A 19,055-nucleotide genomic window follows, 5' to 3' on the forward strand; every position below is an offset into this window, starting at 1 on the left:
ATACAATAACAAACACATGGTTTCTGCACTCAAGATAGCGAGAAAGAACCGTTTCCGGCACGTTTGATCACATTTCCCCTTCTAAGGAAGTCATCCGTTGTACTGTTCAAGGGTAACCAACCACTGTCTTATAACTTTATTATTCGTTCTTAATCGGTTTATAAATATTTATGAATCGCCAAAGCCACCCTGACTTGCTGCTGAGATTGAAGCCTGAGCTGGAGTATGTACATTCCAAGGCAGCCATGGGTTGGAAGGAGAGAGATAGCGTGGACAGGAGATTTGTGACAGAGCGGAGCATGAAACCCATCAGTTGATGAGTGGAAATCCCTACTTTCTAATTAATAGAGGTACACAGGCCAGAGGGATAAGGAGGATCAGGGAAATGAAATCAGCAAAAAGATAGCATCACTCATTTCTGAGGTCCATTGTCACACTACAGAATCTGCTGTAATGAATCACTCAAGCATTCTGGAGATACATTTGAATGGTGGGGGAAAATTCATTGTCCGGTGGAGAGCATTCGATAAGGATCTTTTCTCTTGCCTCTCCCTCTTCTTCAGCCTCTTCTTTCCCGCTTTTGTCAAAGGGCCCTCTGATCAAAAAGCGAAATCAAGGCTCAAGCAACAGGTGTGCCATCTGAAAGGCTGCCGCAATCTGCAAGTGAACTGGAAAGCTATCTCGGATAAAGAAAAATAAAAGCCCGATTCGAGAAGTTTCAAGGGATTGGCTTCTCGGGATCAGCCGAAAAAGTCATGATGGGGCGAGATGCTGCAGGAGCTGGAGTTTATGATTTTACTAAAAGCCCTTGACAGAACAATTATTGAACAAAGGCTGGCGTGAGCCTGAATCGTTTTATATACTTATTTACTTCTGAGATCTAACTTCTGGCATCGCACTGACCTGAAAATAAAGCAGGCACGTCTGAAGAATGTGTCAAGTAGGATTTTCAGTGCTCTTATGCCATCTTATGAGATGAGATGCGTTTTTATATCAAATGCAACATGAGAAACGAGCTAAAAGAGCATGTAACACTCACTGGTGGAATCTTAGATCGGATAAGATCGGTCATGTGAGGGACAATGGCAGCTGCCAGTCTGCCCACCCTGATGTGCTACACCATTAACCTTTAACCTTCATGCTTTCCTTAAAATCAGAGGTGTCCCAGAAAAGAAGGTTTTAAGCCTCTCATCTGTTTGTAACCACCGTACGACATTAACAGTTTAATCTTTAAGAAATAAGAGAAAATGTGAGCCTAAGCTCAGCACACATTAGCTGCTTCTCACAGAGGCTGGCAGGCTGAACACAGCTCCTCGACATCCCGAAACGCTCGATGGCGAAATCTGGAGACGACATGAAATGAGAAACAAAAATGCAGCATATATCTTTCCATATCATGCATCCTCAGAGGGGATTTGCCAGAACTGCCTTTAGACATTATTATTCTTGTTTGCAAAATGCACCGAGAGCATGTCTCAAAAAAAACCACACAAGTGAGTAAATACACAGCAGTTTCTGTCTTCCCTCTTTAGCCTTTGTCTTTGTTTGCTTTCCAGAGATAATTTAAGTTTGCAGTTTCTAAGTAGTTCAATCCAACCCAGGGGAGCCATCCCCCAGTGAAACAAGATTTTTTTAAATATTCTTTTTCCTTCCCCTTTTTTTTAACTTCACTACTTATATCCCAATGCAATTATTTAATACTCGTATACACCCACTCATAGTCTGTATATGAGATATGAATTTAATTGTATGTTACTTTTTAATTACAGGAAAAATCTAACTTGTAAGATGATGGGCTGGAAGGTGCCATTGCATTGTTATTTTTTTTTTTTCTTCATCCTCGTTTTCTGATTATGTGAGCTGGGCTCCTTTGCTAAGCGATGATAAGCAGAATTTCCATGTTCTCTGCATAATTAATCCATCTTTGCCTCTCTTCATGCCAACTCTGCCGTTATCGCCCGCACATGCCTGAATTGCAAAAGAATCCTCTCTTCAATTGGAACTTATTGATATTCTAAAAAAACTGGAAATCCTCAAATTTAAGCCACAGATTGTTAAATGGATTAATTTCGCGGCAATCGCAAGCATCTAACGCGGGGAGACAGGCAAAGCAAATTGAAAGTGTCTCCTGTTTGTGGAGTTATAGTCCCAAATGATAGGGTTTATTGGCATGTTTTTTCCCCCTCCATAGTCAAAAAAAATTACCATTTATTTGCATGCCATAAAATACTTTTATATGGTTGAAAATTCAGAGGAATTCCTTTCAATGCCTGTCGTTGGCTTCATGATAACAACTTCAGCTTCCCACATCTGGACGCTTTTGATACTGCCTGAAAGGAATGTCTGAATATTTAATATTTTTATCTGTTTTTTCATCGATGGTTTCACCATTAAGGGTGGCTCTGCTGTTTGCATGGAGCCTGGCAGATGTAGATTTATTTCCTGAGCTGTCTACGGCCTGCCTTTCTGTGAATATACTGATGCATTTTTTTTTCCCCCCGTTTTGCTGTGCACTGATGCCTCTGCATATGTAATAAACCAGCAGACACACTTATAAAATACATCAACAGACTGTATTATAGTGCTGCGTTCAGCTGTGAGTCTTCAGTTACTTGTGCATATATGGAGGGGGTGGAGGGGGTCGACTACACACATCAAATATAATTTACTTGACCTCATAAAAATGAATAACGCTAAATCACAAGATGTCAAAACACATGAGGGGCTCGCGTGTGAAGCAGGAAATTTGTCATTTGGACGTTTTGGTGTACAAACCTCTGCCTTACAAACGATGCTGTATTGAAGCATGGACAAAATCACTACAGTGAACTATAACGTAGAGCACATATTGACTGATGCAAGCACTAGGGAAGATGTTTACGCCCCTGGTTTCCTCTAATATTAAAGAATACTATGATGGACTTTTAAACATCAGCACACACTCATGAATGGCCTTTTTTTTAGATTCAGCTGAAAATGAAAATACAAGTCTTCAGCCCCTGTCTGATCTAGGAGCTGAAGACTTTTCAGCTGCACAGCTGAGAGCTGGTGCGCTTCCTCTGGACACCGAGGTCGACGGATTTAAAAATATTCAAGAGAAGAAATAAATGTGTGAGCTGAGGGGAAAGTCGGGGATGTGGGTATTTAAGAGAGGGTCATTTTTCATGAAACGACTCAAAGGGAAGTCCTGAAATGCTCTGGCACACAGATGATCAAAAATGACAGCGGCTGTTAAATTTAGATGTGTGTAACCTGGGCATGATTTATTAGTTTTCTCTCTAATTTCTCCAGTATCATACAGTACGTGTGTGTGTCACAGGTTTATGAATGTGGCTCCAGAAAAGAAGTTCCTCAAGACGTGACTGTGGAAATGTTTTGCCTTTATTTATTATTATTTATTTGGCCAAGAAGAAGAAAATACTTGATCTAGTTTGCTGGAATAACAGGTTTGTTATTAAAAATTTATTTTTAAGTCTTTTTGTGTCTAAAAATTTGAAAAATATTACTTCAGAGTAAATTTGATTCAAACTTTCAGACTTAAACGTATTTCCAGTGACCTTGAATCGGTTTCCCCTCGTGTTTAATTTGGATAATATATATTTATGAAGATCATTTTAAAAATACAATTTTGCAGTAGAAAATGAGACACTATAACTTCTCATGGATATCGTAAGAGATTATTAACGGTCATTTTGGGTTGATGTGAGAGTCTCATTCATTCATTCCCTCATTGATTCATTCCACAGGCTGCTTTCCTTCTAATGTCAGATCACTTTTCCTACTCTCTTAATAATGCAACCCTATTATTATTATTTATATATTTTTAGAAGTGAACCTCCTTTAAACAAGAAGGGATATTTATGATTTTAATCCATAAAAAGACTTGCCGGTTATCCCCTGGAGGTGTCACGATCTCAGCTTTTGACCACATAAAAAAAGACACTGAGATTAGCAGGAAGAATATGCTGCCCTGTGGTTCTCTCCCCTCCTCCTTCTCCTTGTCCTCCTCCTCTTTTACAAAAAACCCTTTTATTTACAGATTTACACACTCCCAATGGGAGGAGCAAAGTTTGTTCATCCCGCCCTCTTTAGTATTTTCATCACTTCTCTAGACTTGCATGTTTTGGTGTACTCTAAAAATGCTTTAGGGTTGTGTGGCATTTTGATTGCTGTTTTTTTTCCCCCTCTTTCACTCTTTTTTTCTTTCTGAAGCTTCCGTCTTTTTGTCGTTGTTGTTTTGTATTTGTTTGCTGCTCCGTTTCAAAGCACACTGTACATTACAGCATATCTCCCTCGGTTAACGAAAGATGATAAAGGGGGAAGGGGGGGCACTGGATAGAGGTAAGAAGAGTGAAGCCTCCCTGGAAAGTGTTGGCGCAAAGGCCTCCAGGGCTGCGGGTGGTTTTGGCAGCTCGGCCAGCGGAGTGGGCACTCTCTCAGACATCTGTTTGCTCACTGCTGCTGGAGCTGCTGGCTGGATAGATGTGGGGTGGGGTGAGGTGGGCTGGTGGTGGCGGTGGGGGTGGTTGGAGAGCTGGAGCATTCAGCCACAAACCTGCATCAGCACCAACATCTTACTCAGGAAAGACAACAACAACAACAACCCAGTATCACAGCTCGAGCAGCGCCCGTTCAGAACAGGCTGACTCCGTCTCACAGCACGAGTGAGTGATTGAAGTCATCTGTCGCGGGGGGAATGGGAAGTGTCAGCAAATACACAGCTGATTTGAGGTTGCCAGCACTTAGCTGCGATGATCCAACAACACTGGTCTTGAACTGCAAACCAGATGCACGATACTGTCTAGACAGTTATTATATGCACCGGCTAACATTTAAACATCACTTCAGTGTGTATCGCTGTGATAAACAAGAAGCTTTAGAGAATCCCGCTGCTTTGAAAAGAGGACAAAGCGATGAGATGAGCTTTTGCTAACCCAGCCACACACTGCTAAACAATCAAAGTTCGTTTTGACTTTTATTCGTCACATGCTTTGACAAATCCACTAAAATGATGGAATACATGATGAAAAGGTCATAGTTACTAAAGAAGTGTCCAAAAGAACTGGAAATGAGGCAGTATCACAGTACGTCCACATGCACTTTCACCTGCAGCTCATGCTGTGCTTCACTACTGCACTCACACTGTAGTGAAAGTGCAACAGAAAACAGCTGTTAGATTTATACTGTGATACTGGCACATTAAAGTTGTCTAGAGGGTAGATGTCAGCGTTGCAGAGCTGCATGCCAGGTCATTTTAAGGAAAAAGGAAAGCAAGGAAAAGCTGTTCTGGAATATTGTGCAAAAACAATATGAAAACTGCCTTCATTTGGTCCTGAACAGCTCATTCTTCTCCCTGCCGCCTCTCTTATAAAGCATATCTATAAATCAAGGATATAAACAGTTATTATGTACATGCCAAACCAACCCTCCATCCCACATCATTCTAAAACCGCACACACATACACATACACAGAGCTCACTTCCTCGCGAGACAAACCAATCCCCAACAGCCAGAGGGTGACACCGCAGCAAACTCATAACACCGATGTCCAAGTTGAGCTGCTGAGGCTCGCTCTTTAAGGAGCAGGTTCCTATCCGCACGATGGCTGTCACTCCCACTGCCACCGGACATGTGTGATCCCATAAAGAAATCAACCTAGTAATTTGTCATGCCAGACTCCCTGTGATATTACTCAGTTACTAGAGCAGCTCACTTAAACAGTATAAGACTGCAGCTGTTATTGAGGCAATAACTCCATTGAAGGCCGTCATAAAATTAACACAATACGCAGATAACATTGATTTTATGATTATTTATTAAACAATTTCAAACACCTCGTCATGTTACTGAACTCTGATATCACCTAAAACTTAACTGCTGTTTTGTAGCTGTGTTATGATGCAGTCACATGCGTTTAGGGAGTGTATGAAAATTAAAAGGGGTGGGAGGTTCAGTAAGGGGTCACCTTTATGCATTTTTGGACGTTTGCTTTTGCAGGAAGGTGGTCACACTTGTTTTTTGAGTGGGGTAGCCCTGAACTTACTCATGTCAGAGTTTCTTCATTTGAAGATTAGAAACCTACTTTACTTATGGTGATCCTTTATGGTGACAAGATAGTTGTATTTTTGTAATTAACCATATATATATCACTATTCAACTTCTCACTTTTTAAAGGCTTTGAAGTGTGATTTTTTTCTTTTCTTTTTTTGGGAAACAGCAGCATGCTTGTAGATACACATTTACTTGGGTTTAAAATAAAATGCCAGGGATGGCTTGTGACAGTTCTGCCAATAACTTCCAATAACACTCACTGCTAACCTAACATTTTTTTAATTGTTACCTAAAAACAATTTTTTAAGCTTGCAGGTACTAGACATGCTAAAATGTAATTATTCTTTTTCCTTTTTTTTTTTAATGAACATGATGAAACCACCAGAAAGCCCACCTCCACTGCCCCTGACACTGAATGGCATCCCCCAAATGTGACTTGGCAGTTTTAATCAAATGATTTAGCACATTAAATCAACCTTTCCCCCCGTAATCTGATTATGTGAGTGCACTGCACTGCATCTCCACAGCCTACAGTATACCTTAACCTATTAATATGACCAACCTTGTGTCAGTGATTTCCCTTGCGATGGAAACAGTATCATGTTAATTATCACAACCATCTGGTCTGAGCAGCGAGGAAAAAAAAAAAAAGCTTTCTCTTCCTCTCGCAGATTTGTACCTGTCAATCAAAGTCTGCTTCAAACAAGCCACTGGGGCTCAGAAACAGCACAGAAGAACCAAGCTCCAGTCTCAGAGGATTTAGGAGTAGCGTTAAATTAATCTTCAGCTGGCAATTTGACTCTCCTGTCTCACTGTGTTGTTGCACTTACCACAAATCATTATTGATTTTGGTGCTGGGTTCCTAATATGGCCTGTAAACGCTATTTATGGATGTTTAACATGGTAATTTTACAGAGTGTGTGTGTGAGAGAGAGTGTGTGTGTGGATGGGGGGCGACTGCTTCATTTTTAATCTTGTAAAATGTTTCAGTGGGATTTTACTTGTGAGTTTATTATGTGTCTTTAAACGTGTTTGACATAAAAAATAATGGCTGCTTGTTTATCTGTTTAACACTCGGTCTTTGTTTTGAAAAGATGAGAATTTTAAGAGAGACTATCGGAGTGCGTACAGTGTTACAAAGCTGGGATAAAGATTCCCTGTTTGTGACTAGCACTGTCCCGTGACATCACTGCGTTTGGATCATGACCAACGCCACATATAAGGAAGACAGAAAGAAGGGGGGTAAATTAAAGAAAAGAAAAAAAACTTTAGCCACCAAAGGAGGAAGAGACAAATCACAGAGGCTCGCGAGACAGATGCTCTTCTCAAGGTGAACCACCGCTGACCCGTCTGCCACATAAATTATTCTGTAGTTTCAGACTCCATTCCAAAGTTGTGGAATTGGGTTACAAGATAATTTCACAGGCCACTTGCTTGTCTTCCTTGGCAGTCCAACTGGCTAATTGAAGAGAGTGATTTCCAGTTTGGGCAACTATTCAGAACATGGCAGTCAAAATCGGAATGATTTCAAGGCTCTTCCCTTTTCTGTCTGTCTCGCTCTTTTTAAATATTCAGAATATATATATATATATATTTTCTTCTTCTCTCAAACAGGTAGAGTAATTGTAGGCATGAGAAGCCGCTCACATTCTGACTGACAGTTTATCAACTGTTTATTTATCAGTGGGGGAGCTCTGTTCCAGAGTCCATTTGAATATATTTACAATAAAAAAAAGACAAGAAAAAAAATAATTGAAAAAAGTTGCTTATATTTTTTTAAGTAATTCACCACGAGCACTTCATATGTTGTTTAGCAATTTTGATAACAAATATAAGTGTGTTTAAAAACCCAAACAAACAAAAACTGCACTGTATGTAACTTCTTTAAACTCTTGGCCAAAAGGTCAACATATTAAGGTCAGAGCATCCAAGTGCATCATGGGAGAATGAGCGGCCAAACTGAGTCGGAGTTAATCCTGGTGTGTTTCAGGCTCATTATTAAATTATAAATGCATGGCTCTCCCCTAAAAATAATCTTTAGAGTGTCAGTCTTTAAGATGACCAAAAGAAATGTAAAAAAAAAAAAAAAAGGATAAAGGGCACTTAAATAAAGCTGGTGTAAAGCGGTAAGTAACAGAAATGTCCTCCTTCAGATAAAGCGGTAAAAATTGTGTTTGTCTGAATCAAATGATTAGTGTTTTGCTTATATTTGAACCTGTAAAGCCACACTGTGGAGGGGACCGGAGCCCCGCTTGTCTCCATCTCTGATTTTTATTTACCCCCTTAAAAAACCAAAACAAAAAGCAGGGCGCTAATTAACGGTGACGCTAATTAATAAGGGGAAGTTAAAGTAATTGTGGATCAAGTGAAGTTCACGAAGCCGCGGCTACGGTACCCGGGGAGGAACAAACCTTATCTTCAAACAAAAGCGCGAACACGCTTTCACCTCCCCAGTCAGTCCGTGCGGATCGCGGCGAAGCGCAGCCTCATCACGGAGAACGGTGCTGAGAAAGAGAGAGAGAGAGAGAGAGGGGAGCGAGAGAGAGAGAGAGGGAGGGTGTGTGTGTGAGAGAGAGAGAGAGAGAGAGAGAAAGCCAGAGCCAGAGAGACGAGAAAGATAAAGGAAAGACAGACGGAACGATAGACTTGTGCGTAAAAAGTACTGGTGCCCCCCTTCTGCTTCTTCTTCTTCTTCTTCTTTTTTTTCTTTCTAAATTTCCATCAGACAAAAAGAAAAAAAATCCAAACCGGCTGCTTGGATGAACCAAAACCTATCGATCTGTCAGCACTACACCTGGATTCACTGACCAGCCGCACAGCAGGCATGTCCCGAAGGAAGCAGAGCAACCCCAGGCAGATCAAACGTAAGTTTCTTTTTATTTCCTTCCCTCTCTCCGGTGTGCTGCAGCCGCCACGGCGCGTCTCCGGGCTTATTAGACTTCGCAGAATATCGCTGTGATAGTGACCACACTGGAGCTGATTCAGCAGCGCTCAACTATCGACACCCATGTGTTGCCTTGTCACGGTCCATACGCTCCGGTCTCCCTCCGCTGTGTGTGTGTGTTTTTTTTATTGTTAGTTTTTTTCAGAGGAGATGATTTCCAATCCCAAACCAACGGTTTGCTTCTCGCCGAAAAGTTTCAGCGCTTGCAAAGCAAAGTTGTAGAAAAATTGAGTTAACTGCTTGATGTTATTGCATCCCGTTATTCAGCCCCCTACTCAAGAAATGTGTGTGCATCACTTTGGCTAAATGTTGAGACTCTCCTAAGCTTTAGTAATTCAAAATTATAGGCCAGAAAGAATGAAGGTGCACCACCAGACTGGTGTAAAAGGCCAAAATGCTTTTGAATTGCATTACTAATATATATATATGTATATATATATATATATATATATATATATATAAAACAAAGTTTACTTCATATTCATATACATTCTTCATATTTAAAAAAAAAAAAAGTGCACTTGTCACACACATTTATTTGCAGGTGTGTGTAAATAAATTGTCAGACTTAGATATCAGCCAGCAGTATTGATAAGTGTGCATTGTGGCAGTGCTGCAAAAGAGCAACTTTCTGTTTTAACTAAACAGAACTGTTTTCTTTGCTCTGAGGAAAGTGTGCAGCGCGCTTTACACACATTTCAGCTTTTGATGAAATTGTGTACAGCTTTTATTTGTGTTTGCATTTACCTGAGGGGATTTTAATAGCGCTGTGGAACTTCATGGCCTGCATGAATTTTGAAAAGTGTGTCGTATTTACAATGTGTAATTTTAGCTATTTAAGATATTTTTAATTAAGAGTTTTCTGTCATATATTTTCTGAATTTCTTAGATGATTTTAAAGCGCCTGAAATCATCCATTTATACACACACACACACACACACACACACACACACACACACACACACACACACACACACACACACACACACATAGGCGGGTACATGGACTTAAACACATGTTCACCTGTGAAATACAGTAGTGTGTGTGTGTGTGTGTGTGTGTGTGTGTGTGTGTGTTCAATTTCTCCAGTGTATGCTGCTGTTGAAATGGCAGCAGACTACATGCTGTAGTTTGTAACATGGAAGTAGGATACTGTTTTGTCGACGGTTAGACTATAAGAAACAATGGTTGTGTGCCCATATGTAAGTGTGTGTGTTTGTGTGTGTGTGTGTGAAAGACAGAGAAGACAGAGCTCATATGCATGAATTCATGAGGGCATGTGCCTGTTGGTATACACGAGCGTTTTCTGACATTTGTACAACACAGATTCAGCAACAGAAGAGATTTTGTGTCGTCTTGTTTTCTGTTGACCTTTTAAATATTTTTGGGTTAAATGCAAAAATAAATTAAAACATATATTAAAAAAATAGACAAAGGGATCTGGGATTTATAAGCAACTCTAATTCTGGATTGTTCATTTAATTCCTGAACACTTACGTCACATCAGTTAATGAAAAATTGACCAGTTTAACGTGTTAAATATTTCAGTTTGTACTTTAAAGTGTGTTCTTTTAATTGTTTTGACGTATGGACCTAGTTTCTCCTCTTTAATGTTCAGAATACATCAGCTTCGCTATATCATTAACTTTCCATGGAAAATAAGCATTTTGCAGTGACATCATTTACATTTTCAAACTGTCTTCAACATCGCAGTGGTGGTGGTTGTGTTTTTGTCGGCATGCGCCACAAAATAAAAAATTAACATTAAAAAATTAACCAGAACCATTTCAAATCAACAAAGAGGCACGACAGCGTGTGACGTGACTGGCCCACTCAGTTTTTGGACCAATCCCATCGTGGCATCCGAATGTTTTTTTTGTTGTCGAGCGAAGGAAGCCCAAACGCCAAGTGTGTTCCGCTTTCGTCACTGTGACCTGGCCTTTTTTTTTCTTTTCTTTTTTTTTGTGCAAATTAGTATGTCATGTGTAAGATCTTGTTAATATGGAGCCAGAGTGCAGGCGTATAATCAAGCTTTTGGTTTGAAAGCAGAAAAGGTCACGAGGAGCCTAGATCCTCTCTCCCACCGCGGGAACTCTGGGAAAAAAAAAAGGCAGAGGAGGCACTGCACGGAAAGTCAGCACAGACAGTCATTCTAAAGGACAAAAAGGTTGTTGGGCGCAGTACCCCCCCCTCCACACACACACACACACACACACACACACACACACACACACACACACACACACACACACACACACACACCACCTACCCACCCACCCCCTTCCTGCATACATTGGACTGTTATCTAAAATTGTGATTTATGCAGTATTTTAATATTTTGCTTATTCTTTCCCCTTGGGTGCTCTCTGAGCGGTGATAAAAAGGCGATGCTGAAAGAGCACCATTAATTTGCTCCGATGACTGGGGAGATAAGGCCAGATAATGGGAAAGATAAGCAGAGAAGATATACCATCAGAAACCCGATTATTACCATTAAAATTCCAGCCCAGCAATCTGCAGCTGGCTGATAATTCCTTCTCCGTTTCCACCACTTTGGATGATAAGGCAAAAAATAGTCACTCAGTGCTCCTTGATTAGGCTGCCTGGATATCCCGATAATACAGTGATAAATTATGTATTTTCTCCTCTTGTTTTTTTTCTCTGAAATGTTACATCTGATTTATATATATATATATATATATTCCTCTTTCTGTATCCCCCTCCCCTTGTTGGCTTTCCAAGAAAGAGGGAAAAAAAGGCCTCTATACTTTTATTGTAATAATAGTTTGATAGAAAGAGGAGATAGTGGTGAAGGTGTTTTGTGTGGGAGCACATATCAATGTTATCAGCTCATCTCCTGGGGCCAGCTGCTAGCTGCTGTTGTTTTTAGCCTTATCACCCCGTGCCAATATGCCAATAAATTGCCCGGATTGTTAGTCGTTCCGAGGCGGGTCAGGAGAATATGACAGGAATGATGAAAATATCGCTGATGCTCTGCGGATTGCGATTAGCTGCTGTAATATGATGTGTGAATTCCACCAAGCTTCTTCCTCTGTCCTCTCTTCTCCCTCCCTCCTTTTCCCTCTATGTCTTCCTCCTCCTCCTCTCCAACATCCCCCAACCCTCACCCCCCCCCCCCCCCCCCCCGCCCACCCTCAGCTCTCCCCGGCTGCCGCTGGTGTCCATACCTCTATTCGTAGTGAGAGGAGAAACATTTTGATGCTTAATAGGAAGGAAAGATATGAAGAGGCTGAATTGAAACCAGGCCCCCTCAGAGTAATTTTTCTGTAAAATTGCCCCCCAAAGTTTCACGGCGTTAAAGAGGAATCTGGATGATGTAGGGAGCGTGCCTCCAACCACTGTTTATGGGAACATATTGAAGCACCCTCTGAGGCCACGCGTGGACATCTAATGTCAAATGTGCTTATTAAACTGACTTAGTGTTCTCCCTTTTTACTGCTGTCTTCCTCTGTATGGACCGTCTGAGAATTCATGTTGCCTTCCCTCTGTGCTCTTTTGCTCAGCACACGACCAGAATGAAGCACCGTACTGTAGTGATTACTGTAAGCTTGTATAGCACCTGAGTGGCAAGTGCACAAGTCCCCAGAGCTTACCACTATGTTATACTGTCATGATGCTTAATCTACTCATGCGATAGTAATCTTACACCCATAAAGCTGCACTCTGCAATAATGGTTGTAATATATTTTTCTTTTTTCCTCTTTTGTTTTTCTTTTTACCCATAATTCCTCATGGATAAAGTTGGAATAGGGATTAGTGATGCAGTGCTACATATTGCTCTCCTGGCCTATTTTCTTCCATGCATTGTCTTACTGATATAGCGTATTTGTCATTTTTCTGAGCTGTGAGACGAAACATATTTCATTTACCCGCTTGTGTGCAATTTGGTTGCAATTGTTCCTGACCTTTAACTTACTGCAAATCCAACACACTGTGCACAGAGCTTTTTGGAGTACTCTTAACATAACGCCTGCTTTTCTCAGCTAGTCGGCTTGAAACTGAACCACAGGTTCTCTGCTAGAGCTAGCAGTCTGCTTTTTATCACAGAAAGCATTTTTTCCCATCTCTGCTCTACAGTTAATCTCTCCAACTCCTTAGCATAAGGCCACTTTATGTAACGTCAGCATGCTGTTTATCATATCAGGTGACATTTCTATCTTTGAGGGGCATTTATCAGAGGCAGATTACACTAGTAAGGGATAAGGGGAGTGTTTACTGAATTGTCTGCCAACATCCTGTATCTGGATTTATGCGTATGCGTGTATGTTTGCTTGTGTATACATCGGTGCATGTACAGTATGCTTGACGAGCATGTGGTTACGCGCTCTAGCAGAAGGATTGGAGCTGTTAGCTTGATGTATTTGGGTTGCTTTTTTTTCTGTCTCTCTCGCACTAGTACAGACTCCTCATCCATATTTCCCACAACTGAGCTCAGCTTTGCTTTCTTGTATATGGAAAGCTGTGGAAGTTGTAGTATACGCTGCATTTTCACCCTTGGCCCGCAAATGCTGGCAGCTCTAGCAGTCAGATGTTTTGGGGGTGTAAAAATCAAAAAATGTTTGCATGCCAGCCTCCCTGTATATTTAAGGGTCTCCCTTTCATTGGGTGACAATCACGGCGTGTCTCTCGTGTTTCTCTTGTTGATTTCTGTCAGAAGAAGAATGGTTGTTGAATGCCAACTTTCCCTCAAACATCTGTTCCCTGCCAATAACAGCTTGCGCCGTTGCCTCGTCTTAGCTGAAGGATCCCCAATTGCCTCCTCACTTTTGACACAAAACAACAATGCAGATGAATGTCATCTCCTTTTAATGCTTTTTTTTCTCTCTCCCCGCACTCATTGTCTCTAAAGTAAAATTGCTTCTTGTAGCTCGAGAAAGTCTTTGTGCTCACAGCACTGCTGTTGCTGCTTATGCTACGGCTACAGGGAGAGGAACGCGTAGCAGCTTCCTTTATGTTGAAAGCATTGCCCTGTGATGTGTCGGATGAGCCGGGGTTGGCAGCCGATGGACTGCCGGTGCCTAATCCTGCCGTCTCTGTGGCTGTAGCCCGCGGTGCCTGGACAGCAGTGTGAAATGTGGGCAGGGTTGCTGCGAAGGTGGAGGTCACTTCCTCACACAGTTTCCTCTTTATCTTCCTCTTTCCTGAATTCCACTGCTATTATTCCAATAAGCGCTGGTTCAAACTGTCACCATTGTGTTTTTATCCAGGCACACTGACGGTCCCTGATGTGAGCGAGACGTTAATTTTAGAAATGTCCAAATCGGAACCACGTTGCACTAACGCTCCTGCCGTTCTTGGATTTCCTTTTTTTCTTTTAATTTCACATTTCACTCCTTAACCGTGTTGCTCTCCGGTTATTTAGATTTTATATCAATGATGCCCACTGAGCCCTCGGGTAACAATTGACTTTCAGCCTGCTTTAAGTTAATAGCCTTGTATCTACCTTGTAGGGATCAATATTGGTATTAATTAATCACCATTATCAAGAGCAGGATCTAGTTCCATTTGTTGTTACATCAGCAAAATATCAATAGAGAAAGTGGACTCCCTGATCGTCATGGCAACTTCATCTCTTAGGTCAAAGAGAGTTTATCTTATCTTGCTGCTGAGAGTGGCAAACTGCTCAGGAATCTAGTTTAGACTCAAAGATCATCGATTTAAGCTTCTTCGTTTTTTTCCCTTTTCACCGCCGCCTTTTTGTTTCAGGAGAGAGGGTGGTGAAAAAAACCCAACAACAACAAGAGAAAGGCAGCATTCTAATCACAACAGAGATGTAAGATTTAAATATTGATGTCCAAAGGCCATTACAGCAAAGAGGGCCTCTGGTCTCGCTGTTGTTCAAGTACGTCCTTTTAAGACCCAGACAAAGCTTTGATTATCAGAGGTGTCACCGTGGAGTATGTCTGTATAGCTGACAGTGTGGGACTGCAGCGGAGATCAGTTTCCTGCAGCCACGACCGCAGAATGCTAACAGATCTCACTCCACATCCTGGTGTTTCTACAGGCCTCAGCATACAGTGTGTTTTGGGGAAATTGCTGTATGTGAGGCTCATTATATTGCAATAATGTAAAGCTGTATTAGTGAAGCGGTGTTGATGACTGATTTAGTCTTAAGAGCATTTGTTCAGATAAAATATGAACGTTCTCAAAATATTCTCAAATGTGAATAGTTTCAGACTTTCTCTGTCATGTGAATAATTTTTGATTTTAGATTGTTGGTGCAGCCAAAACAGGACTTATGAGGATGTAAATGTGTACTTTTTGTGACTGCCATTTTCTTCTGTTTCCACTGGAAAGACTGAGATTTACAAGTTATGTAGATTAGGCCATAACCAGTAGAGGAAGAAGTATTATAATCTTTGAAGAAGCAATATTTTCAGGAATTGTTCTACATGGTTGTTCCATACTTTATGTTTTACTCATGGATCCTTGTGTAAGAATGTGTTTACTATCTGTCGGACGGGGAGGGTGGAACTTTCTTTTCCTTTTTTTAAGCATGTGATGCTTTAATGTTGCCTACATTATAGGACACATTGTAACATGTGTTTTGGATGTAATGTGGATAGTAACGAGTAACCGAGTCAGCTTGAGCTTGTCTGAGGGTCTTACCTGAAATCTGCAATATTATATCTTGGTTCATATTTTTCCAGTAAGGACCTTAACATTATTTTCAACCTGCAGTGAAGTACGAGCCTGGTTAGACATTTGCAGTGTACATACAGACTGCGGAGACTTGAGTGGCCTTGTTTGTATAGGAAGTTAGGTCTGGCTTGAGCTATTTAGGTAGCGACAGCTTGGGTGCTTGGATGTACCTCATCATGCTGCAAAATGCTCCTCAGGGTTGGAGCAGAGAGCAGGGGCACTGTCTGCTTCTTGCTTCTTTTTTTTTTTTTCTTCCTCTTTTTTTGCCTCCAGGACACAATTGCCTCATTTAACATTCTCCATTTGGCCCCAGCCAAGAGGGGAAATAGCCAGGGTGAGTAAGAGAGGCCGCCACACATCATGAATTCTTCTTTCATTTAACTTGCACGGTCCCTTTTCACCTTGGAGATGCACATGGATCAGGAATGATGATACTGCTCAATTAAGGGGATTTCCGAGGTTGCTTCTGAGGTATCGCAGTTATTTTTGCGCCGTGCCGAGGTTTTGATGTACCATTGATATGGATATTGGGTTCGTCACATTCATGTGATGCTTTGACATCTCCAGAGCTGGAAGAGAAGCAACTCTGCCACAGCAGCAGGAACTTGCCTTCTTGCCACATGCGAGAAATAAAGTCCAAGGGTGGAAACCTGTCAGTCTTCAATTCCGGGCACATAAATAACTTTTATGTGTCTATTAAGATTCTTTTTGTTTGTTTCAATTTAATTAGCTACAGCGAATCAAAACATTTTCATGGAATATGTCAAAATTGATAGCTGGGTTTTTGACTGAATCTTGGATGAGGGAAGGGAAAGAGAGTGCGCTTGGAAATGTGACTCACTCTTTTTTTGCAGCAGGCATTGTCACAGCATGTCGTCAGCAATATACAGTAAAATTATTAGCCAAAGCTGTGAGTTTGACTTGCCATTATGTAACAAAAAAATTCTTTCAGGAAATAAAACATAAATGAATGGTGATTTAATTAAAACAAAAAGGGGGTAAAAAGAATTAAACAAAGAGAAAAGAGAGCGCATAATGAAAGGGGATGATTTGGTGAACACCATTTCCAGAGAAGGATAGTAGCTGGCACACCAGAAAGTGACACCCTAATAGCTGTTCAGTCTAAATCTCTAGCTTGGCAGGAATTACCGGGGATGTGTTGGGAAAAGAAGCGAAGGAGGGGGGTTAGTGCGATGCAGAACTTTGCATCGGGTTGAAATGCACCAGGCTGTATAGTTAAGGGATAGGTGGCAACAGGGGATTAAGTAACAAGCTTTTCAGTTCAATTTGTACATCAGCATTTTCCCCCAGACGGACGGCACAAGACGCGCAGCATCTTAAGGGTTCGGTGGAAAATCGCTAATGACAAAGCTTTGTAAATAGATAAACAATTTGTGTCAAATATGCTGAAAATATAAAGCAAACTTCAAAACATGTTAATACTTTAAAGAGGCTGTGTTTTGATTTGCACCATCGCAAAGCTGGTTAAAGCTGTTGACAGCGCAGCTTACACATCATGTGATCAGAGGGCCGCATCTGCCGGCGTGTGATTAGCGGGGAGCGCCGCAGCAGAAGCGGGCAGGACGGGGCGATACGCTGCGGCTGGAGCAGGTTGATGACGATCGATCGCGTTTTACTGTAAAATCAGTTTTAAGAGCGAGGCCGCGCGACACCGGCCAGTGACGGAAGGGACGCCACGCCGCAAAATGCGCGTCTCTTATTATCTCCAAAGCGGGCTTTGTGAAAGTGACAGAGTAAACACCCAGAGAGAAATGCAGCTGCTATTATTTCACAATCAGCCAATTTTCTTTTTCTGTGTATTTCAGAGAGCGCTTATCTAGTAATTACTAAAAACTGTTGACACTGAGCAAGTGCTGTAGCCAACTCAAATGCCTTTTTTGTCTTATGATATCAGATTGGATTTTTATCTCGGGTTCACACAATCACGCATCCCTGAAAACCAAAGATAACTGCCTCAAACTCCTTATTTCCAGCATGAGTGTCGAATTAAGAGGCTCATTTTGAAAAGCTACAATCATTACATCCTGTGTTCATTTCTGTGGCGATAATATTTTTTTTTTCCCTCCTTGCTTCTGGGATGTGTCTGTGAATCTCTGAGACATACATTTGACCATAATCAAGTTTTTTTTAAGCTTCAGAAACAGGATAACAACTGGGTCAGATGATAAGCTCCAGCAAAACAGGGAAGGGGAAAAAAAATCCTCCTGTGATAGACGAGGAGAAAATCTGATTGATTGATGTCTGCTGGCTTTGCCACCATCACAAGCCAGTTGACAGTTAGTTTTGGGATCAGATGATTTCACTCTTAAGATTGGGGTTGAGGGGAAGCTAGGCAAATATGAAGGACACAAAGGTCAATGGCTTCTCTCCTCCTCTCTGTATCTATCTCTCCCTTGCAATAGCTTGCTTTGACAAACTGTAATATGTTGCTAAGCTTTGTGGCAGCAGGACACATGGTCGTAGTTTGTACAGTAATATCCTATTGCCAGTAATCTCACAAGGAATGATTGAAAGTGCTGGAGGAATCTGGTACTAGCAGAGACCCGTTGACATCATCAACTGCTGTGGACTGGCACATGTCTCCTGACTTGTTTGAACTGAATTTTTCCATGGGATTGAATAAGTTAAACAACAGCTTTGACTCGAAGTGAATCTGTTATTGTAAGCAGGATCTGATAAGGTGGCACCATATTACCAGTTTGTATAGCAAAGAGGCCAAAAATGGAATCGCCGGCGAGTGTTCTTCTTTGTGGTTTCGGGGGGAAAAAAGGCGAACATGGAACGGTGACAAAGGATGATTGGATGCATATTGTAAATAAACACCCAAGTCTTTCACTACCCCCCTCCCAAACCAACCCCCTACCCCAACCTCATTCTCAGACACTCTCTAAAGATGTTCCATCCAATATTTCATCCGCTCTTGCTGTTTAGATCACATATCACTCGGGTTGCTCTGGAGTTGACCCCTTTGCGGCAAAAGAACAGTAACACTTGGATCAGATTTAACCAAGACAAACCCAGAATAGGCCGTAATATCGCCAGTGTTTGTCATCTTCTTCCTTTTAGCCATTGTTACCGAGCTGAAATTTAATAAGGCGGGAGTTGGGAGCCCTCGGTGATGTCTGTGATATTTAATAGGAGGCCTCAGTTCCTGCGAGGGCCCTTCTCTAATAGTCATAACAGACATGTCCATTAGCTTTGTGTGGGTCTGCTTTCAAGATCAAGGTCTCACTTGTAATGAAGTGGCTATGCAAATGCAAGTCAAATTCTACTATTGTGAATCACTTGTTTTAATCAAGTTTTCACTGAAAGAAACGCGGGGCCCATTCAGAGCCACTAACCAAACAATAAAAAAAGGATAATCCGAAGACAAT

At 41.4% G+C, this 19,055-nt stretch overlaps 1 protein-coding gene across 2 annotated transcripts in view; it reads left to right on the forward strand.

Annotated features, from left to right (window-relative positions):
* The first annotated feature begins 8,656 nt into the window (after positions 1-8,656).
* Positions 8,657-19,055, forward strand: part of zfpm2a (zinc finger protein, FOG family member 2a) — a 127,046-nt gene continuing 116,647 nt past the window's right edge. For both annotated transcript variants that reach the window (XM_085473455.1, XM_085473456.1), the window contains exon 1: positions 8,657-8,916. In XM_085473455.1, the coding sequence (XP_085329581.1) occupies positions 8,877-8,916 (40 nt within the window). In that variant the 5' untranslated portion in view covers positions 8,657-8,876. The remainder of the gene's footprint in view (positions 8,917-19,055) is intronic.

Source organism: Copadichromis virginalis, linkage group LG11 (assembly GCF_057382275.1).
Source record: "Copadichromis virginalis isolate Kocher_CV1m ecotype Utaka linkage group LG11, C_Virginalis_male_GT1.1, whole genome shotgun sequence".
Taxonomy (NCBI): Eukaryota; Metazoa; Chordata; class Actinopteri; order Cichliformes; family Cichlidae; genus Copadichromis; species Copadichromis virginalis.